Here is a 24,305-nt window from a genome sequence, read left to right as displayed (position 1 = left end):
GTTTAAAACAATCAACTTATCTACGTTTGAATATTTTAACAAACTTTTTTGGACTGTATTGCAATAGGTTGAACCATACATCTGTGAATCCATATTCTTTTACAATAAAATGTACTTTAGCTGCCCAGGAGTTATAACAATTTTCATGAAGACTTATTGATCAATGAAAATATTTTTATTTCAATCAAGAATATGTAACCAGAATCTTATTATTTGAACATTTCTTTGAATATAAAGAGGATATCGGTCTAATTCCGGATAAACTGCTGCAGTACTCTGTTTTTACGCCTTACAATGACTTGCAAAATTTCCAATGATTCCATACTTTCTATATTAATTTAGGTATCCACGTTTTGCAAAGACAATTTCTTATAAGACTCTAACTATTATAGGATGACCACTTGGATGAGAAAAAAACAACACAACGCCATTACTATTCGTTATAGATTGACACATTTGAGTTTTAAAAAAATATCCAATTTTATTGCTCTTAAAATCTTCTGAAATTTGCTGCGTTTTTAATTATTTTAAACGTCAGACTACGTTAACGTCTTTTGACGTCATTTTTTTTAAATGACGTTGAGGGTATTTTTTCTCATGCAGGCGTTCATACATGATTTAATTGAGGAAAAGAGAAATAACAAAAAACGGAATAATTTGACATGGATTTTTTTTAGGAATTTTTTATTTATATATTAAATAATAATAATTAATAATAATAATAATAAGTGAAAGGACAAAACAACATTTATAACATTCCATCTTGTCATTTCCTAATAGTTTAACTGTTGAACAAAGATCAAGCTATTAACATAGCAATGATCCTACAGCTGATAAAAAATGAAAGGATGATATGCCATGAGTTTGTCAAATATGACGTCACCACCGATGGGAGTGTCCTATGGATGAGGTAATTTATTTGCAAAATGACGTAATAGCGTTGAGTGGTCCTCTTGTCGAAAAAAGTCCTTGAATATTGCATCATCAATTCAAATAAATAAAGCATCGTCCTTTTGGATAGAAAATGAAATTCACAAAAAATACCAAGGCCCGTAGACACATGTCTAAATTTCACGAATTTGTTGAGGAATTTGTCGTCTGCAGGAAAATTATTGGAACACACGTGCCATGCAGAGTCCTCTCATTTGTCGTGGATACATGTTACACATCATCATGTCCCTCATACGATCTGAAAAACAAAAATAACAGAAATGATAAGAGTCGATGATATCACTTTTAAGAAATAAAAATTATGATTCATGTATATATTTTTCTGATGTAATATATAGTTTAATGTTAAATTATCTTTTTTTAAAGCCGATGATGGATAGTTAGTTATTAACCCAGACCGAACGTTCGGACATAAACTTCCGCCAGGTTATAAATAAGATATAATTACTTAATAATACACAAAAAGAGTGCATTAATAATTGTGTTGAACCTCGTGACACAAAAAGATATAAATTTGACAGAAACCAGCTGATCGATGGTTTTATACCACCAATAAGTCAATTTGTATCTATTTTTAGATCGTGTGTCACAAAAACCATCACATTAATAGCCTTTCCGCTAATGACAGATGATTACACATGATGTACACATGATGGACATAAAGTGACAGCTGTAGTTATGTCCAACAATAGTTACATACATTTTAAAAACGTCGACGTTTAAAAAACATAAAATTTACATTGAAATTAAGCGCATTTCAATTGATAGTAACTTGTTTTTATTCATTAACTTTAAAACGTATAACAAAATATTAACCCTTTATCTCCTGGAAAGAAAAGTTAAGAGCATTTGTCGAGATAAAGCCGCACGTCCGTGCAGTACGACCACGCTCTACGCTGTTGGCCGACTAACTTTCCATAATTTATTATATACAAGTACAGTCCAAAAGCTTGAAATTGAACAAGCCCATTTTTATTACTTCAGCATTATAAGGTTAATTGTCTTGCAGGGTGTGCGCCAAGGATGATACACCTCTCAGCTATTATTTTCTTTATTTAACAAATACTGAACAAAAGTCCGGTATTAAAAAGACATTTGTTGTATCAAAACCAAAGAAGCATTTAGAGAATGCAATAGCGTGGCAATTAGTCTGCTTTTTATAAATATATTTTTTATACAAAAACATTATCTAATAAAATAGATGAAATGGCACTACATTTTATTTTAAAAAGTATTCATTTGTAAAAAAGCACGTTTAATACAGCTATCACTTGAATAAAGAAATTCAACTTCTGTAGTGAAAGAAAAAAGAACAAAAACGAAACGTAGTTTTTCTGATCTGGAAACACTGATTGCAAAAATTGAGTTTAAAGACAATTTGCAAATTTGGAAAGTTATGTACTAAAGTTGTATGACACAATTCATGATACAGTGTCTCGTAATCATACTCAATATTGAAATTCTGTCTGAAAAATAAGGAATCTAGAATAGATTGTGAGTTATATTTATCTTTAAAATATCATACATTGTTTATGTGTAATTCTAGATATATTTAATATTTACATCTTAAATATGTTTTATATTTTGACTCGCTAGATAAGTAAAAAAGTAAGATCGCTAACATATCTAGAATTACATCTAAATAATATGTAAATATAAAAAAAAAGACTCCTACCTCCTCCTAAAGCTAACATTGCAGGGTTAAATCCACCTCGACCCCCCATGCTGAAAAGAGAGCTGGAACCGCCGGAACCACTTGCGCCCGATGATGCTCCGGCACTGGAACCACCACTGCTTCCGCCTCCCAACATTCGCATAAGCATCATGGTACTGAAGATATCATTCTGAGCCGAGACTGAGGCTATCAATGCAACACTAAAGATAATTGCGAAAACCTTCATTGTCACTGAATGAATGTTAAACAACTCCAACGGTCAAAAGTGAGAAAAAAGAGAGAGTCTCTTAAGGACCTTAACCTAATCGGTTGGCGACTGATCTAACACTGATAATAATGCACAGAGCCCGGTGAATTTAACGGAACAATACACGCCTTAAATTGTCATAGTGTGTCACGTGGTGACTAAATCTGTCTAATTATGAAGCAATATGACAGGATTTCGTCAACCTTCGCCATTTTAAGTAACAATTGTATTGGTGAGACAATTAATGAAATCTGACAATTAACGCAGAGGCCCGGCCTTTGGTCTTATGAATAAACAGACACTGTTAATATACTACGAAAAAAAAAGTTTTCTAAAGAAATATTAAAGACCAATTATGTCTTAGAGACGAATACAATTTATTTCTTTAAAAAGGGCAAACATTAACTTTATATCGTTTAAATACTTGTTTTACAGCAAGTAAGTTACAGAATAAAGTAACGGTAAATGTGAAATAGTTGGTCATAAATGTACAGAATGTTAACAAATTAGTACTTTGGCTACCATACAAAATATTGTACTAATTGCCAATAGAAACAGAAGTAAAAGATGGTTCAGGTCATTGGCCAACGAACAGCTTTTTGGAAGCAATAAAAAATCACCTTCAATAAAATGTTTTGAAAAATAAAAGAAGAAGTATTTCTGAAGCATAGTTAGTCTTTAAAAGTACCTATTAACTTTTAATGTTTCATGTTATATTTTGACTCGGTGAAACGCATCTCTGGACAAAATCATAATGGGGCATATTATGGGAGCGGAAAGATACAATATGTTTCTAGTTACAGACGATTAGAAGCCAACCACCTTTTATTAACAACCGATATATTTGTCTCCAGAATGGTGTTGGTATGCAGGAGTTTTACTGTAGTTACTCGGCCATTCTGGTACATCAACCAAATGTCCAAATTCCAATGACCGGAAACATCATTTACCTCTTACACATACCATAGTGGTTATCGTCTACGTAATGTGTTATGTATGTATTTTGACGAACTTCAATATTTAATCAAAGCAAAATGTACAAAATAAAAAAGACGTATGCAAAATCTTTGAGATATACAGAAAACTTAACTAAAATGTGGAAAGATCAGGAATAAATTGACATTATTAGATACGAACATTAAGTGAATGACTTATGTGATATATAAAAGTTATTAATAGAATTAGGCGTCCGCATTATTTTACTTTGAGCAACTTTTCAACGGCACGCATTGAACGTTTTATGATTACCGCTTCGGTGGAAGTTAAAAAAATATCAAAATTTCACAATTTCCATATATATGCATGTTAAATTCTACTTTGACCAATTGTAGGGGCTTTTTGAAGGTATCTTGCAGTACACATTGATGCCCAGTAACGAACAGCCCTTGCCAAACAGAGCTTGTTTGCTTTGGATAGTGGGCCATCAGATTTTCCCGTTTTTACTTATTTTACGTTTTAAAATCTGAACTTCATATGATCATTTCATTACTTTTATTGATCGATTGTTTCGAAAATAAAAGAAATCTTAATTCTTCTAAAAGTTTTATTATCGGGCTATACGGCCTCCTCTTATGCTTTGAAATTTTGAAATAGTACTTTCATGCACATTTCTGAAGCCACTGGAAGAACCTTAAGTATTGTAATTAGTCGATGTAATATTGCAAGGGGGCGGTCAGTACATTACCAATACATGTATTCAAAAGAACTTTGTACTTGACACCTTTATGCTTGTTTAGTGATATATAAACATAATATTGACATGTTCAGCTTCTTTCATTTGACACTATTTTGTCTAAGGACGGCCTTTTGCATAAAATCAATACATTTACATATGCTAATTAGATGTTAATGATGTATGGACATAACTTGGTGTCTGGACTGGCCGATGTACATAAATCGATAAATTTACATAATTGTTACGTTGTTTTATGTGAAAGTAACCGGCTGGCGTTTGTAACACGAAAAAAACATGTCTTACCTTGACACCTACTAACAGTTCGACACCTTGCTTCAACATTTCGTCCTGTCACGTTAACAAATGACTATTATATCAATGTACATGTGTAAAATGTATTTCATCTTAAGCTATATAGAGCTTCTTTGCAGGTTAAAAACTAATGCAAAAATTATAAAACTGAAATCCAGATGATCAACGCTAAATAAACAAGTCTGCAAATATAACTGCTAATTAAAATCGTCGAGTTTCGCTCAACTCGGTGCTATTTTTCTTACTTTTTTTGGGAGAATGGGAGAGGGTGGCTTAAATGATATCTCAATCAAACCAACCCTGCAAAGTTTTTAACTGTGTTTGACGAACTTAAGGATTTCAATTAATAACAGGTTTTGTACATACAGTAATATCTATAACATTTTTACAAACATGTATTTTATCTCTATGTATAAATAATTTACACGGTACAGTTGCTGGATTACACTTTAAGTCATCCTAATGCACATATCTATAGATGCTCTTACGATCATATTTACATATCTCCTGTAACATGTTCTTAGTTTCTTTGATCAATTATTTGTTGTAATAAATACGGAACAATACTACAAATATTATATTGACATGAGGGTTCTCCATGTCTTGTCTATGACCGGACGTTTCAAATGGGTTTCTTCTCCTACTCCCATTTCCATTTGTTAGCCATTGTCGTCTTAAATGTCTTTGTAGGATTCTTATGATGACGCTTCGTCTGTACATTTCTATTGTGCCGCTGTCTGCTTTTTTGTGGGCCAGTTGTCCTATATTGCTTGTTTTTGTTGGGCGAAACGTTTCTTGAATGCTGCATTTCTTTGTTGTTCTTTGCTCTCATATGATACTTCACACAGGAGTTGCAATTATAATAATAAAACTCAGATTCAATAATTTCTATTTTAATGCCACGCACAGTTGATATACTAAAAACAACTCGTTAATATTCATTTCAAAGATATTATATTGATTATCATTATCATTATTTTTCATGATAACGGAGTTTTATCCTTTTCAAATCACATACTCCTTTTTGCTTAAATTGTTTATTTGCCATTCTAAAACAGATTTACACCCACAACCGGTCGACAAAAAATATATCTACTGGTTCTTTTGAACAAATTCTGTTAACGACGAATTGGCCTACTGGAGACAAGTCAACAAAACGGTATAATATATATCATGTTATTTTTTTTTTAAATAAAATGTTCCATATATTCATTTTCACTAAACAGTGTTCCAAATCGTTGTAAAATATTGTTTGAATTATTGTTATGTGATTTTAAAATCTTCTCATCAGTAAAGTAATATACAAAATCATTTTTTTAGTTATTATCAAATTTATTTTTGTAGAATTAGTACTTGTCAACAATATATTTTTATACTATTGATTTTAACAATGTTAATGTTTTCGTATTTTGTATTATATAACGTTTATTTTATTTTCATGAAAATAGCCCAGATTTTCTGTTTACCAATTTTCAGAGACATAGTTCTTCAAAAGGAAGTTGTCGCGAAAACATATAACTTTTAAATAATAAATTATCACTTAAAATATTACTTGAGTCATTTTTTCTTTATGTAATTACAACAAAAATATAAAAAAGAAGGGCCTCGGATAATAAAATCATTGGAGCACTAAGCATCTTGTCAGCAGCTTGTCTAACCAAAATGTAAATAGACTGACAATAACAGCTAGATTTACGTTTTTCAAAGCCACCGCCGACGGGTTATACGTCGAGATAAAGAACGTTTCATTTTTTGTTCTAATAACGTTTATCTGTGGCCGGATTGATCGTTGTTTAATCACTTTCATTAATAAAGATGTCGTATTGTAACACACTGGACCACATTTTACTTCATCCTAGTCATGATACAGAGTCACGAGTAACTAATTATCTATTTATTATGGTTGGAAAGTTTTAAACCACATCTGTTTACGGGGACAGCATCTTTTCAGTGCATGAATATAACGTCAAAACAGTGTGACCATACAACACGCACCAATTTTGTATTTTGTATGCAATAAACATATACAACATTCCTCGAGAGACAAGCAATCAGTTACTATTTCGTGCTTACGAAAATAGCACGAAAAGTGTAAAGCTCTTATCAAAGGAGAGACCTTATTGCATACGTACTCTTGTGCAATCGACATAAGCAACCATGTTTCTTTAAACTATACCCTGAGTTGGACGTTCTTTGTCCAATTAATGGAGGAACATGGCCTATTTTCAGTAATGTGTGAACGTTCAGTCAAAGGGTTAAAGCATGTTACACTTTACTTTCTATAAATAGGACAGTTATAAACAATGGGGTTTTCTGTCTAAGAAAACATTCAGCCAGGCCAAAATATTAAGACAGTTCAAAAATGACTTTGCCCTACCTTGGATTCCATAATCAAAACAAATATTACTTAGATCATTCCAAACAAAAGCAGTAATCAGTTTTAAATTTATTCCATAGTATATTTAAAATGAAACGTAGTTTTTGACATCGTACATATTTTGGTAAAACAAATTATAATCGTAAGAAAAAATATCATGCAGAAAACGTTACTTAAATCTGAAATACTAATACTACTAATAATTGGATTGGATACCGCTCAAACTGGTGCAGGGGTTGGGTGAGGGAAACCGGTGCAGGGGTGGGTGAGAGATGCTGTTGCACTTTCATCACTTACAACATATTACGTTTTTTGTTTGTTTTTGGTTTTGCTGGGCCTAACGTCGCACCAACACGATATAAGTCTTATGGCGACTTTCAAGCTTTACTGGTGGAGGAAGACCTCAGCTGCCCCTCTGTACATTATTTCAGGCACAAACGGACACCTGAGTAGTAGTACCGCCGACGTACTTTGATAGATATTACGTGCTTATTTTATTAATATATTATGAAGATACCGTGCTGAAAATAAATGCAAACTATTCTTTTGTAACGGTGACTTTGAAGTGTGCAATTAATCATATTTCTTGTGCATTAATAAGCCATAATGTTAGATAAGATACCTAAACAATATTTATTATATACCTGAACAGGCATGTCTAGTCGTTGACCTATACCTCTCTTACATGTAATAAAACAGTTATATTATATGAAGGATAGAAGGTTTTATATATGTAGTTAATTATCAAAAGTAACAGACATGCATGAAAAGTGCATAAAGTACATATTTTACTGTGTGAAGATGCATTACTTGACTGGCAAAAGGGTACATTTGGGGTTTATTGATCAAGTAACCAATGATGTTTTTTATTTCAAATACAAAAAAATGTATTCACAATTATTCTACTTTGACCCGTAGAAAATGTTTAATTCTTTGGTCAATTATTCAAAAAATGAACTTACGAATGCGTATTAAAAGTATTGATAATAAGAACAAGTCAAAATATAGTAATTTTGATTTAATGTCCCTCATCTATATAAAGATTGCGATCGGCTTAAGAAATTGATCTAAAAATTATAAAAATGTATTGGAAACAAATAATAATTCTTTCTTAAAGGCTATATGTGCCGCAGAAATGGTGTTTCTCAAAAGGTTTTTTTTTGTGAACTGTTATAGTTTTCAAATAATGTTCATCGGCCTGAACCATATTTTGCCATTGTTCTTTTTTGGCATTGATAGGCATTTAATATTTTGTATAGAAGTCTTAATACTACTTTGTTTACATTTTGCTACTATAAGATATATAATTTCACTTTCAGTGCTACTTTCTTAAGGTAATGAACATCTAACATTCTCTATAACCATTATTTTAAAAGTTATGAAACTCATATTTTTTGTTTCTAAAGAAGAAATTCTTTTCCGTGTCTGAAGCATAATATGCCTTTCACCTGTCACTATACCGGAATGAATACAAAAATGTACTTTTAATAATACAGAAATGTCGTTCGATTGTTTCCGTATTTAACTTATGTTGGTTCTTTGTTTTTATCATTCGATTGTGTATACATTAAAACATATTGGTCACTCAAGAATAATTATATACAAATCATACAACAGGATTTGGTTTCAATGTACACAAAGGTATACAATTGTTTAAAAAAAACACTTTCAGTTCATATCTGTAACCACAACAATGCCAAATGTACGAGGAAGGGATATACATCATTCTGCCATCTGCCATAAGGTGTAAAATATAACGTTAAATTTTGAACATTGAAAGTTTGATGAGATCTTTATTAATTAAAGGTGATCATTTTGACAGATGCTTTATAACGACGTGACTTAATAGACCATTAGTGAGACAAGATGACACAATAAATTTAAATTTGAAATTGAGCAATGACAGGCGGTGTTGGGGGGTCATATGATGCGTTATTATAATACTAACCTTTATCAGTGCGTTTTTAATTGAACTTATGCTTGTTCACATAGATAAAAGATTACGAGGTGCGAAACGATTCTTCCAAAGTAATACGTGAATTGTATTAGTATACAGCTTCTGAAGAAATGATCAGTAGTTCTAAACAATTGTATAAAAATAAAAGCATTTGTTATAGAATCCTGACTTTACAATTAAGATTCCTATTCTTTGTAAAAAGGTCCATTATGCCCCAAAACTGCGATCAAGCTTATTTCTAAGAAATGCTATCTAGTTACATTTTCCATAAAATACTCATTTGTCATATACATGAACTATCTTTTTCCGTGTATTGAATCAGCATTTTGTATGGAGGTTAAGACACTACAATGTTTACATCTACACATTACTTTATGTTCAGTGCTATTTTTTTCTTCAGTTGTTTAACATCTAACATTCTCTAAATCCATTATTAAAGCATAATTGAACATATGTATATTTATACGTCTGACATTTCTAAAGATTTAAAAGTATGGATTTCTGAAGCATAATTTGCCCTTAAAAAATAACTGAAAATACTGAAAATAACAAAAATTCTTTTATACTCATCATGTCTCATCATGTTATCAATGAAATTCTCATTGTCGTAATGAACGAAAAAGACTACCAATTGTTCATTATCATATACTTTATACAGAACGATTGTTACAGTGCACGGCAAGGACACCCTTGTGTTAAAATTAATATCAATTCACCTTTTGATATTCTGAATAATGTGTTTTCTATGTCTGTAAGGGATTTTATGGATTTCCTCTCCATTTCCATACATCACACAGAGTTGCCTCTATACATTATAATTTTGTTTTCAATAAATTAAGTGAAATGTTAATGCCTTAACTTAAATAACACATTTATATATAAGATAATTATACAATGTGTCAGTCAAATTAAGCATGTGTTTTTCAAATTTGTTGTCGCTAATTGTTTTTTTGTTTTCAGTATAGAAAGAATAGATAACAGGTTAACATAAATGCAAGATAGATATGTAAAATTGTGTTGACAGACTTATCCAAAGACGCAATAATATACAATGTATTAAAAAAAGGGAATTCAGAAATTTTTTCACAAACATATTGTTAATAAGATGATTTGAAAATAAATATGATATTTTCTTAGGTGGAAGTGAATTGCTTTTCTTCAGTTTATTTTTAGATTTGTATTAATGTAATTTCTCCCTGACTGACCAGTATTGTTTAACAATAAAATCATCTGTATACCGTTATTAATTAAAGAAGAAAACAAAACATATTATAATGGTATTGTATTGTAAAGCTTTCTTATTATGTTGATGTCCACACCTTTTGTTCTGTTCTCAGTTCTTAGCAGTATCATATAAAGAAAGGTTTTTAAAGTGGTTTTCCGTGTGGGTTTGGCAATGACCTTTTGTTTTATTTCAAAACAATGTTATACGTTCTATCAATAACAACAGTTTACATAAAGAACAGTGAAATAGAAACCAACAATGGTCGCATCATATCACATCAATGTAATTGTTGCAGTCTCGAATTTGTCATTGTTTCTGCATTAAGGAATGTTGTTAATCAATGAGTTTCACATAACAAATATCTAACATATCTTTGAAAGCTACAAAAAGCACGAATAAAAATAATTTCTTCTATTAAATCTTCATAACCATTTCATTCTTATTTAAATTTAATCCTTATATGTACGATTTTACGCCCTACCAATACGGTATAGTTCATATGGCGACTTTCTAGCTTTACTGGTGGAGGTATACTTCAGGTGCTCTCGGCCCGCTCTTCCATACATTATTTCAGGCTCTCACATTTTATTTTATTAAATTAGCAATGTATATTTGTAGCCATCCATAAGAAAACTATTCGTTCGTAAACGCATACTTTATATTTTTAAATAACAATCCGGTATTTCAGAGGACAATATATTCTATTTTGTTATATATTTCTTAAGCATTGACACTTTTTGGTAAAAAATCTTTCTTTTTATTATCAAACCAAAAACATTGTTTTTCTCAATTTTACTGGTATAAATTGAAAACGTTGCTACAATACACGTAAACAAACACATGACTCATGAAAATTGGTATGCTTTTCATACAACCTTATTTTTTATACAGTTATTTCCCTTTACTTGGATATATTTTATTTGGCCAATACATAGTTTCTTATTTGGAAAACGCAATTGTTATACAATAATATTAATTTTTAGTCAAACAATTTTTAGTTAATGCCTAAAATTCAATATGATTGTCAATGGAAATGTGTTAAATGTGCTTCTGACCCGGAATTCTAATAATCAGTATAATTTCAATTCCGTTTAGTACAGTGAAATAAGAAGTCTTTTTGAATTTCATATTCATAGAAAATGAATCAATATATTCAGCGTTATTCAAAGGGTATTTTGGTATATTCTAATCGCCAAGGGTAATATCATCTTTTGTAAGTATGTAAAGAATTAAAACAAATAAAAGTAGTCATTTTATGCACTAAACTTGTCGTTTAAAGTTATTCGCCCTTCACGGATATCCTTAAACAGCGAAACCTGACAAAATTCACGAATGCAAAATGTAGTCGAAGTCAGTTTATTTGTCTAATTAGATTTTTTCACAGCATTTAGCCGGAATTTTAAACGATAATACGAAAGCGATAACAATTCATTGTTTAATTTACATTGTTTTACATTGTTTTACATTGTGAAAGAGAGGAAGTATATAATTATTCTTTCGTTTTAATCCCTTTAATCTTTACAATTATATACATATAAAATGTAATATAATGTAAAATATTGAAATAAATATGTTAAAACTAAACTACATTGTTAACATTTGTACATTTATATACAAACATAAATGGATGGATTAAAGTATTACGGTTATGTATGACTTTAAAGATATACTATGCTCAAAATTGAAATTTGAAAATATAGTTAATTGCTACACGCATAAAATAAACATGTTTTGACTTCACATAAATTAGAAATGTTATGATTTAAATCCTGCACTCTATATTGGTGGACACAATATCAACATATAGTGCGCAGAGTTTTTTAAACAAATGACTAAGTTTACTGGACCCGTTATATGGAATGACTCTTCCCATGCATAGTTTGTACATTCTTATATTTAAATAAGACATAGTCAGTAAGAATTTCATGGATTTTAAAAAGTTTCTGGAGTTAAAAACTTTTACTCACAAATGAGCATAATATATCTTTAAGATATATCTATTTCAGTCCTTTTTTGAAAAACAAATGTAGAAAGACTTAGAAAATGATTGATGTACTGTCGTACGTGTGTGTTTTAATTTAGACACTATTTGACAGTTTTCAAGAGATATGCTTTGACAAATTACTTTACGACATGATTAATGTAACTTTTAATTTAAGAATTGCAAAAATATGGCTTTTTTCAAGTTTTATGAGTTAAAAAAGGAAATCTAATGACAAAAGGGTTGTGGTATAAATGATAAAAGGTCATTTTACATTGTATAAAATATATCACTTGAATTAAGATGGTTTAAAAAGTCATTTATAATGAATTATTTATACTTTATATATCATATCAACATCTCTTTAATTACTTTCTCTAAAAGCGTCCAACGAAAAAGTTTGTTTCATTTTTTCTCTCTCAAAATTTAAGGTAAGATGCCCGTCGTTATTTTAAGATGGACACATATCATTTTGATTGATTTAAAACAAATGATAAGTACAATTGCTCAGTACAGTTGGAATATTGCAAACAAATTTACTTTAATTTGTTTGAATTACAGTCGTTGGGACTGTTTGATTTCCCTCAATTTATAATGTGAACATTTGTATTTAAAATAATACATGCATTTGAAAGAATCGGAGGAGATAAGAAAGAAAGATTATATTGTACTACTATACACATAAGGTGAAGTGTTAAATAAGTTAAAGACATTTTTCTGATTATTATAAATATTATGTACTTTATTAATTTGAATTTTACGCCAATTTTTAAACCCTGTTTGGTTATATGACTGTTTGGCGGTCAGTCCTCTAACCGGCTTTTCCGGAAAACTTACCAGTAATTAATTAGCAACATCTTCGCAAGTGGTGACCGACTGATATACCCCAACATGATTTCAGAATCAGCGATGAGAGATAAATAATCATTAGACTCGATGTCCGGGATTTATTGTCATAGATAAATTCCGCTATGTCCGAGGATCGAACCAGCCAGTAACTCCTGGCTTTCATCACAAATCCGATGCACTCCCTATTTAGCTAGGCGGGCGTACTAGTATTTTGTACACTGGTATTGCGTTTTCTATTACGTTTTTTTTTAAGAAATTGAAAAATAAATAAATAAAATATTTAACTTCTATGTGTATAGGTTAACGCAATATATGGGTTGACGCTATAGGTATCAAAACAAATGTTCTTAGCTCATTGGCACTATGTGTCAATTATCATACCAAGGGTTATTTCCCTTGAACGGGCGGACACACTGATAAACAACTATTGAGGATGCAATACTTGTTACTTTCAATGCATTATTACGGAACATTACTTCAAATATATGTTAAACCAATACAAAAATAGCAAGCATACAATAAAGACATCATATTGACAACAATATCTTTAAGCCTTAAAGTATATTTTTATAAATGATTTTTGTAATAACCTGTCTTAATAAAATGTAAACGTACTTATTATATGCAAGTATACTTTTTTCATGGCATCTTGCGATTGATAGTTTATATTTGTTTGTTTGATTGGATTTTACGTCACACCAACACAGTATAATTATATAACATAATCATGAACGAATAGAAAAGAAATTTTATTATCATTTGCACAAAGTACGTCATCTACAATACATTATATTCACATCTATTGTGCATATATTGATGAAATATTGATGAAATAAAACGTGTAGTTTCATTTTCCGAATTTATTTTCACTGTTAAATAATTTTTACGCTGCACTGCATTTCCACCGGTGTCTTGCCGAAAACGTTCATCTTGATTCAGCCAATTCACAAACTTTAAGGGGAAGTCTTTCAAATTAAAGTGTCAAAGAAAATGTATATAATAAACAGAAAATTATATTTTTTCTATAAATACAGGATTTATTTTCATTTTGTGGTATGAAAGTTATCATGTCTCGATCGTGGCTACCGCTCTATCAATGAAATGTTTATTGTCATTCCACTCGATGAAAATAAAACCTTTTATTTATAAAAACAACTTGATTACCCTTTCTATATTATCGCTGCATTAAAATAAATTAAACAAAACAGACATGTAGCTTTATTGTTTCTATGGGATTTTTTGTGACTTTAGTTTGTTCGGAACTTTATTTGTAAAAAGGTTAACATGTTTATTATACGTATTATGTAAAATGATGCATTTTATGCCATGTAAACCCTAAAAGAGCTTATATTAAAAATGTTTTCCTAGTATATAACAGGAAACAACACGAGTATAAAAGTATAGAATCATGTGTCTTTTATAGCATTGACATTTGTATTGACATTACGTCTTGAAACATTATGGACCTCAGTTGTTGGCTATAAAACTTCATGAAGACTTTAAGTGCCTTCGATAAATACCATCCATAAACAATTCTATCATTCATACATATGATAAATATCCGTTTTAAATGAGTCAGTGGTTGGACAATTATCCATTATTTTCCCATAGTACATTGTTACTTTTCTAGTTACTGTGGTTTTAAATTTTGAACCACATACAATTTACAAACTTTTCTGCTATGCTGGGTCACAAAATGGTATAGGACTAAGTTTCTTTATATAAGTTCCCCAAGTGGCATCCCTTTTAACTTTCATACTTTTTTATTAGGATTGGTCTTTTTCTGTTTTTGGGCAAAGCTCTGAAGAAAACGCCTTTTATAGAAATGAATCCCCAATTTACATCGTTTAAATGTATAATGTGTGGCCGGTGCTAAACTGAATGCTTTTGGCGTTATTGATGACTGATTTTGACAGGTATCAAAGGGTTTCACGTGTGAGCGGTCGCCACTGGGTATTTATTTTGATACTCAAGATTTTGTAATATATAAAATATATTTTTAACAAGTATAAAATTAAATTAAAATGTGTGGGTTGGTCCTAGTCTGCCTTCGCATTATATGAAACTTAAGCTATTACCCTTGATATACAAAAAAATGTACGACTTTTCAACTGGTATACTGATAAATTTAAATATAAACTGCAAATAAATAGTAACGTTGGGGTTTTGAAAAAAAAAAAGAATGAAAAAGAAAAGAAAAGTTTATTCTCCTTTCCCTTTAAACTTATACAATAGGGTCGTTCTGTACAATTAAAATTATTATTCAGGGAAAACTGAATGCGGGAATGACCAAAACCTTTGCTCACAAGTTACTGGCCCAAACCTTCTTCAATTGGCTCACAAATCTCGGAAAAAACTATCTCATGTAAAAAATCCTCAATGGAGACCCTTTTATAGGTACGTAGGGTTTAGAAAAATCCAGTGGAAGATGAAGTGTACGTTTTGGTTTACTTAGAGGTCATTGTCGCATGATGTGCTGCTATTAGATACAATACTAGACATATTTACGGCTGGTTCTTACATAGATTTGTCGGAACTTAGACAGATACGTGCAAAAATTCGTTATTAAAGTAATAAACTATACAGTTTGCTTGTATTAAGCCAAAAAATGTTCTTATAAACGATAAAACCAAAATGATATATTCCAAATGATGCATTTTCGGAGGAACATAAATAACTTATTTTTAATTTTGTGTTTTTCTCAGACAGGTCAAACTGTTTTTGGATTTATACTGACATGTTTGAACTGGTTGTGTCCAGACAGAAAGGTGGACACGTTCATTTAAGATATTTGATGGGTTATGAGTTTAAAATAGCATTTGGGATCTATTTAAGTGACTTTATTATGTTTATACATTACACGGATTTTATTAATATTTTTAGTATAATTAAATCCATTGCTTTAGATGCAATTGAAATTTGGGCATATCTAAAAGATCATAATGGCATGCAGAGATTATAAGTATACATACATATGAACACAGGATGAAGAAACAAGACTGTATGTGATTGTTTTTTTTTAATGAAGTGAAAACTCAACAGAATGGTTAACACTAAATAGAGTGTTTTGATTATTAAACTAACAATGGAATATGTTCTATAAAAATTGGAAATATTGAAAAAAGTACATAAAAAAATGAAGTATTTCGTTCCCAAGAAGGAGAAATGATTTTTTAAGCAGAACAGGTACATTAGATTTGTTAAATATCTGGAGTTAATAACTTTCATATTTCACAATCATTTGTAATAAATTCTACAAATTCTTGGAAGGTAAATCAAGTTAAAACATACAAATATTGCAAACATTGACCAATCAAATCTATCAATTGCGAAACACCAAATATTCTATCTATATTTTAACATTGCTTTGTTGCACATATGCAGTTAGTATGCAGTTAGGCTAAAGGCTGACAAAGAAAAATATATGGAAAGAAATATTTGTGTCTAAATGATAAAGGAGCTCTTGTACATCGTTCCGGATGAATGATCACACTGTTTGATCCAGATACCCTTCTAATACGCATGCTCCAACTTTTATAATTAACCATTTTAACTCTTATTGTGTCGGAAAGTTCTTTTTTCACTTTCAAGATAACAAAAAGTATATAAAAAATGTTTATTTTCACATTTGAAGGTGATAAAAAAATCTGCAATGATTTAAGGCTTTCCCTGACAAAAACATCTACAAACAATATTTTCAGTACTAAAATAATGAAAGAATAACATTTGTATAGAATGAATGTATAAATAAGATCCCACAAATCAAAAGAAAAGTATATAAGGAAGGAATAATGTTATATACAAAACGTCACTCGTCCTTCTTAGATCATTTCGTCACATTTCATATTGCCATGAAGCGATGAGGAAATGATGAATAATCATGAACATAAATGAGTATCACATGAGTTCTAATCTCCAATCGCAAATAGTGGTTGTTAGTGTCATCTTAAACAAAGTATAACATATTACATAGTTTACAGTGGTATACAACAAAAAGTAGTCCGTGTTCTCAATTCTTTGCACTTCCAAGTTTGGCGGAACCGTGTTTTGTCGTTGAACGAAGGTCTCTTTGCTATTACATAAATCCACTTTGACTTAAGGCCATCATACACATGAAGTTCATTCCGGATCGGCAAAACATCATCGGCATCAAAGCATCACTGCCACCTGAAATGTAAATTGAAGATTATATTGAAATTACCAACTCAGGAGTTTGACTTTACGGCGACTCGACATAGTCAGGTCAAAGGTTTTTTTTATAGTGTATACTCCATTGTTTTAGTAAACACATGCGTGAATGAAGAAATAAATTAATGAAAGTATTAATTAATTGATTCACGAATTAGTTCTTAAATGAATAATTAAATAAATGAATAATTTCATGAATTTTAGTTTACGGCGACTTGCCACAATTAGGCCATAGACCTTCGAAAGTATAAGCGATAAATATATTTAAGGTAATTTGATATTTGCCATTTTACTTGAAGATAAATTCTAACACGTATTCTTTTAATCGAACAATCATTTAAAACAGTTAAAACTTTTATGAATTCTTTATTAGTACTGTGTTTAATAATAACTATCATAAAATTATTTTCAACAATGGAATGTTTTTCCCCCGTTTTAAGACACATGACTTTATCGATATACACAGTTTTATTGATTTTATTTTAAATAAACTCCACAGAGGTTCAAGGGCCTAAAACATAAAATTTGAATTTCTTCATAGATCAAATGGAGCACTGAAAACAAGAAGAAATGCAAAAGATAGTAAAGAATTATACTCAGAAATAATTTAAAAATCGTATCTTTGTGCTATTTTTAGCCCGATTAAAGTGAAAAGCGTGACAACGCTTTTCAATTTTATTTTCACAATTAGAATTATTATTCTGGAAAAAACGAAGTGAACGGATGAAATTTGGCATGCAAGTTTTTAGTCTAGAATTACATGAAATGAGGGATTAATACCGAAATATTATTTTCAAGCCAATCATGTAAAAAAACCTCAGTTAGTCCCTTTTTATACTTGCTTCTTAATTATTTTATATTAACTGGTCACTGTAACATAGTGACATATTATTGTTTAAATCCAGTGTTACAATCAGTTTGGTTTTATTCCGCTCTGCTTTGTATTTCTGTACACATAGACAATGTTTGGAATATTAACTTTGCGGCACATTTGTTTTTGCAGTATGGGCTAAACAAATATAATTTTAACTTAATATATCAATTTATCTCAGTGGCCAGTTTATCATTTTATATCGGTTTTTATATAAATTACGTATATTTTGATTACATTTTGATTTATCATTTGCTTTTTTCTGTAGAAATTACATTTTTCTTTTTTAAATTACGTATATTATGATTACATTTTGATTTCTTGTTTGCTCTTCTGTAGAAATTACATTTTTTTTAAATTACGTATATTTTGATTACATTTTGATTTATCATTTGCTTTTTTCTGTAGAAATTACATTTTTCTTTTTTAAATTACGTATATTATGATTACATTTTGATTTATTGTTTGCTCTTCTGTAGAAATTACATTTTTTTAAATTACGTATATTTTGATTACATTTTGACATTTTTATTTCACAAACCGCACATACATCTGCTTACATTATGATTTACTACTTGTTTCCTCTGTAAAAATTACATTTTTGTTGTTAATTAATTACATATATTTTGTAATTACATATATTTTGATTGCATTTTGGTGTGCTGTTTGCCCTCACTAGATTAACTGTTTGCAATTACTTTAATTTTCCTTGACAGAATAATGATTAATTTTGGTTGATAAAATAAACTTGAAAAAAAAAACATTTTTCTTGTATGTATTAAATTTATTTCGGATATATTTTGATAACTTTACTTGTATTTATTAAAAAAAACAAACATGTATTTATAAAATAGATATCAAAAACAGCATGTTAGTTACATTCAAATACACCTTTAACGTGTTAAATGTAATTCTCAAAATCAATTTTAATTGCATAGTCTTAGAGCGCCTTAATATATACCATTTGACACTGTATTGGAAATGATTGGAGTGATCTAGATAAACTGTTTTAAAATTACACATTAAACTTAAGCGAAATATTTTTTGTAAAGAAATGATTGATCAAAACTAGTTTTTTCCTTTAAAACATGCACATAGAAAGAACGTATTTTCTGGTATTTCTTTTAAAAATAATAAATGACAATTTTGGCACATTGCGGCAACAGGCAGTCAAGGAAAAAGAAATAAAAACTTATCTTTATTATCATAAATTAGCATGATATAATAAAACAATATCTAGGTGAAAGAAAAACGCGTATGAGAAAAGAAAATAAAATTTCGTAATTTATTTTATGTAAATGATATCAACAAGAATGCATTTAATTATTCATTAGCTTGAAATTTCATAAGCAGATGCTTACCGCCAGCCATTGCTAAATATGGAAACATTCCTCCCATGCCGCCAGCTCCCATGCGGGAGGCACCGCCACTACTCGCCATTCCTCTTGCCAAGGCAGCAACAGCAGCAGCATTTTGGCTCTGACCTTGAGCAGATATAGCTCCTATTAAACACACTACTAGGAAAATGCTCAACATTATTCTATCCATAACTTAAGATTTGTTTTGGAAAAAAAACTGAAATGTTATATCCGAACGACAAGGTTGTTAACACGGTCCTATCCTGTGTGAAAATGATACAATGTCCAGAAGAATATATAACGACAAGGGCCAAGAAATCGCTATAATTTTTAATCACGTATATATGAGTACAATAGCCTAGATCCGCCTTCAGCTCTTACCTAATTATAATAAATGACAAGTACGCATCGATGCTCTTTGATATGAACATTGCTAATTGCTGTTAACTGTTGATAATGTAAATGGCTATGACAGTATAATAAGTGAAAGTGTCCAAAAGCACGAAAGCATGGCAGTAAACAACCATAACTCACCGTCTCGTCATTTATCAACAAGACATGAGGCTGGCGTTTTTACTTTTTCTACTTGGTGTAAAATTGTATGGTCATCTTAAGTGAGGCCGGACACTATCTACTTTGATTTTTGTGACGTTCCCTTTTTTTGTAGGAATGCAGAATATTGACATATTATAATTTGACAGAAATTGTAATATATTTATAAATTTTTCACAAATGATGTATATTACATAAACACGTCCTGTCGATTATTTAGAATTTTAACAGTTTTAGCAAAGTATTTTTAAACTTATTACCGAGCGTATGCTTCTTTGAAATACAATTTGGTAGTGTCAGGGCGCTTTTTTTTAGCAAATATAAGTATTAAATAAATTGAAACCTTTAAAATGTAAATCATAAAATGCGACACCTGTTTGTAACAAACTATAACAATAACCCTTTACATTTAAAATTTGTTGACTATCACCATTATATGTGTGCATATGTGACTCAAATAAACTCAAAATAACTCAAATAAACTTATAAAAAATATTAAGAATGAATCATATCAAAATTTTCATTATTATTTTAGTGTAATTGTGCAAGCTTTTCGCTTAATGATCAACAAAATCATTTCCTTTGCACTTTATATGACTTCTATTGTTTTCTTTTGATCCACAGACATTTGCTTTTACTTTATATCCATATCAAATGCATGTGTTTTTGTTGTGATTTTTAATTAAAGTAATAGAAAAAAGGTTTTGTTGAGACTAAGATGATTATAGTTTCGTCAGCGAACACTTTAAAGGTCTTTTTAATTTCATGTCATGGTATTTATGCTGTGCTTTCAACATGCAACTGAAATATTTTATTTTCATAAATCATTTGGAAACACTATTATTTAAATATGTTTTTTGGAATTCAAAATTTACCATCTTTAATATTAACAAACATCTGTACGCAAGATCACGTGACAAAGATATAAATAATTAGATGTATCGCTTACAAAAAATTTGCCTTAAAATACCGTCATTTTTTCAAAAAAAGAAAAGAAAGCATGATATATGACTGTTGTAATCTGATTTTAATCTAAGACTATACGGTTATATGAATCGTTATCCAGGGTCAGCTTAGACTTGGGTGATATGAAATCATATCCCAGGGAAATTTTAGACTTTGGTTATTTAAAAACATATCCTATGCGGTGCTAGAATCAAAGATCTTGTGATCTTGTTATCATTGAAATGATATGAGTATTAATATAAACGTGAAGGTGGTTTCTTTTTCAAATTGTTTTACCTATTTAACTTAAGTGTATGATATATTTTAGGTAAAACGTTAAAATAATTAAGTCAAGTTATGCGCCAAGTTAATACAAAGGACACTGTTGTGTTAGAACTGACAGGACTAAATATTATGTAATTTTTAACACAATTGTCAACGCTCACATACTCTTTCAGGACCTGCCTTTTTTGTACTAAAACTTTATAATTTTGGGTAAAAGAAAACAATGAAATAACCTGAATAACTTAAATATTTTAATATATAATTTAAGGTATATATATTTAAGTGTATTTTGCATCTCCTGACTTCTTAACAAATACATATATTTTCTGGAATAATAATTTTATATTGAAATTTTCATAGATGTGTTCAAAGACATAAAACCTGAAACATATGACTTGAAAAAGGGGGCGTATAACTCGAAAAGAAAGCTGTTCTTTAACGAGAAAATGATACCATTAAACTTGATAAAAAAAGATGTACAAAAAGCTGAAAATGGATCAGAAAATATGAAAAAAAAAAGGATACAAAATGTTGATTAAGTTGCAGTCGTCTGGCAAAAAACAACAACACCACCAAAAACTCCTTTGGTTTTTGTTACAGTGAAAATAATTGTGTTATGTACTATTTCTAACAGCCTCTAATTTCTAAATGGATAAAATGAAATATCATATGCCTTTGCTGTTATTTACGTCTAACTTATCGTCAGTGTAATACTTTGTATTTCTTCATTTGCAAGTATACATGTATGTACTAAAGATATGACAAATGGACAATTAAGAATGCTTTTTAACACCTTACGGTACTAAAACTGACAAGAAATTATCGGCTAAGAAGTCAAGACCGTTGTTTTATCACAAGAAAAAGGTCAGGGTTGTCTAGGTGGCCATCATTGGTGGTGATTTATGGTTGACTATATAGGTTCACTTCTATTACTACTGACACGTTGTTAATGTAGGGAAGTTCGTCATTTGCAAGTTCACACAGAAATTGTCTTCCACATTCTGGACACTATCAAAAACAATGGCTGTCAATTGTTAAATCATTCGTGTGGTGTCGAACATAACTACTTTAAGTTCCTGTATTTGACATGTACTTTAACCGAACACTATTTTCAAGAATGCATGTTTTCTTTTCCCTTTCTCAAAAAATGTTAATACACGTTTGCTATATGTTTTGTTTAATCTTAAACAGAAAATTTAAAACAGAAATTTAAATCGAAAATTATTTGTATCAATTCTATATGTGTAGTTCTTTAACAAACTTTTAAAGTTTAAGACTTTGTTAAATTTTTGACATAAAGACATAATTGTATTTTTTTGAAATCAAAATTAGCAATCAGACGGTGTGTTTTTCTTTCTAGGATAGTTATAGTTTTGCAAGCACATGTCGCATTTAGGTTATGTAAGTTACAAAATTAATATTAAAAGTGAATTTAGAAATTAAACATCATAAGTTGACTTAGCTTGTGTTTAGGACCGCTCGATCACATGACTTGAATCTAAATACTGGAGTACAAAATTAATCATATATTTTATTTCTTATTTTTTTCGCGGCTTGCAAGAAGCATATGACCTGTTTTACATATTTTTGAAAATGCGCACATGCAATGTTATGCCATTATTATTTTAATTTTTGTGGTAGATGTCATTGGCTAATTCTTTAACTAATGAGAACAATAATACTGCAATAAAATTTTAATCTTAATTTATGATACTGCGTTTATATTGTACAAACAGTCAAGATAAAGGTTATATTTACATAATCTACTTCTTATGTGACAGTATTTTTGTCGTTTTAAACGAATTAACCTTAACACCTTACTGAATATTACACTACAGTTTGAACTGAATTATGGCCATTAACTTAATATACATAAATAGTTTGTTACGTTGACCATAATGATTTCTCCTGCTTTTGGTCGGTGCCCTACTGGGTACTTTATCATGTTTGATTAGATTTTTAAAAGGTTGAATATTGCTCTGTTTGGTGCCTTTGCGGTGTCATTTTGAGTTAGAAGAAGGTTTTGTTCTGTGAACGTGGCTCTGCTTGGAGCCCTTTCCGTTGTGGTCGTGTGTGGCTTTCTTTGTTCGGAGTGATGTTCTGTGAACATGATTCTGCTTTGTGCTTTTCTAAAGGTCTTAGTTGACATGATTTGTCGTGTGTGATGTTTTGTGAACGTGGTTCTGGTATAAGTGGCTGAAGTTGCTAACGAAATTGGTGTTTTGTGAACGTCACTCTGCTAGCTTTTTTCCCGTTGGTCTGTTTCTTCTGATGTTGTAAAGTCGTCAAGTGTACAGCTTACCAAAAAACGTTTATATTTTATTTTAAATCTAAATTTAATTGAAGATTAAATTATGCTGATTATTTTCTGACTTTTTCTAGTTGATAGGAAGTTGAATATTTTAATCGCTATCAAAATTTATAACCTACAGCTTCATACACTAACAAATTACTTTCAGAATCATTTTTATCATAATTTATGAATATACTTGACCTATATATACTTGATTGAACTGCATCTGTACCTTCTCGCCATTATAGAAATCATCGCGCTGACCTACATTATCATGTAACCAAATGAAAACATGACAAAACCTGTAAGATGCCACATATATGGGCATAATATGAATAAACCTGTTACAAAAGCTTACTAAATCATCAGAGAGCTAGCGCAAATCATAAACATTTCAACAAAAAGATATAACTCTTCTCAAGCATACGTCCAACCTGTCCAGCACGCTCATTAGGACGATATTTCCGCCCTTTTGATAGCTGAACTATTCATCATAAAACAGGTGGAATGTGTTTTACGTATGCTGGTCTAGTTTGGCAACGCCTGTAGGCCGTTTCTCTTCTT

At 30.2% G+C, this 24,305-nt stretch overlaps 1 protein-coding gene across 1 annotated transcript; it reads right to left on the bottom strand.

The window, feature by feature from the left end:
• Window positions 1–653: 653 nt before the first annotated feature.
• On the bottom strand, window positions 654–2,980 carry LOC132759249 (uncharacterized). The gene is made up of 2 exons (XM_060750993.1): window positions 2,627–2,980; window positions 654–1,189 (listed from the first exon to the last, which is right to left on the bottom strand). Exons 1-2 carry the CDS (start codon window positions 2,850–2,852, stop codon window positions 1,110–1,112), a joined length of 306 nt encoding a protein of 101 aa, XP_060606976.1. The 5' UTR covers window positions 2,853–2,980; the 3' UTR covers window positions 654–1,109.
• Between the last annotated feature and the right edge of the window lie 21,325 nt (window positions 2,981–24,305).

The sequence above is a fragment of the Ruditapes philippinarum genome, unplaced genomic scaffold, assembly GCF_026571515.1.
Source record: "Ruditapes philippinarum isolate M1 unplaced genomic scaffold, ASM2657151v2 ctg995_1_1_1_1, whole genome shotgun sequence".
NCBI classification, from domain to species: domain Eukaryota; kingdom Metazoa; phylum Mollusca; class Bivalvia; order Venerida; family Veneridae; genus Ruditapes; species Ruditapes philippinarum.
The sequence above is the reverse complement of the archived record's forward strand: the minus strand, read 5'-3'. Positions and strand labels throughout refer to the sequence as shown.

Excerpts from the sequence above, each read along its gene's own strand:
- LOC132759249 (XM_060750993.1), bottom strand. The coding sequence starts at position 2,852 with ATGAAGGTTTTCGCAATTATCTTTAGTGTTGCATTGATAGCCTCAGTC. Across the intron at positions 1,190-2,626 it reads AATGTTAGCTTTAGGAGGAG|ATCGTATGAGGGACATGATG; the intron begins GTAGGAGTCTTT and ends TTTGTTTTTCAG.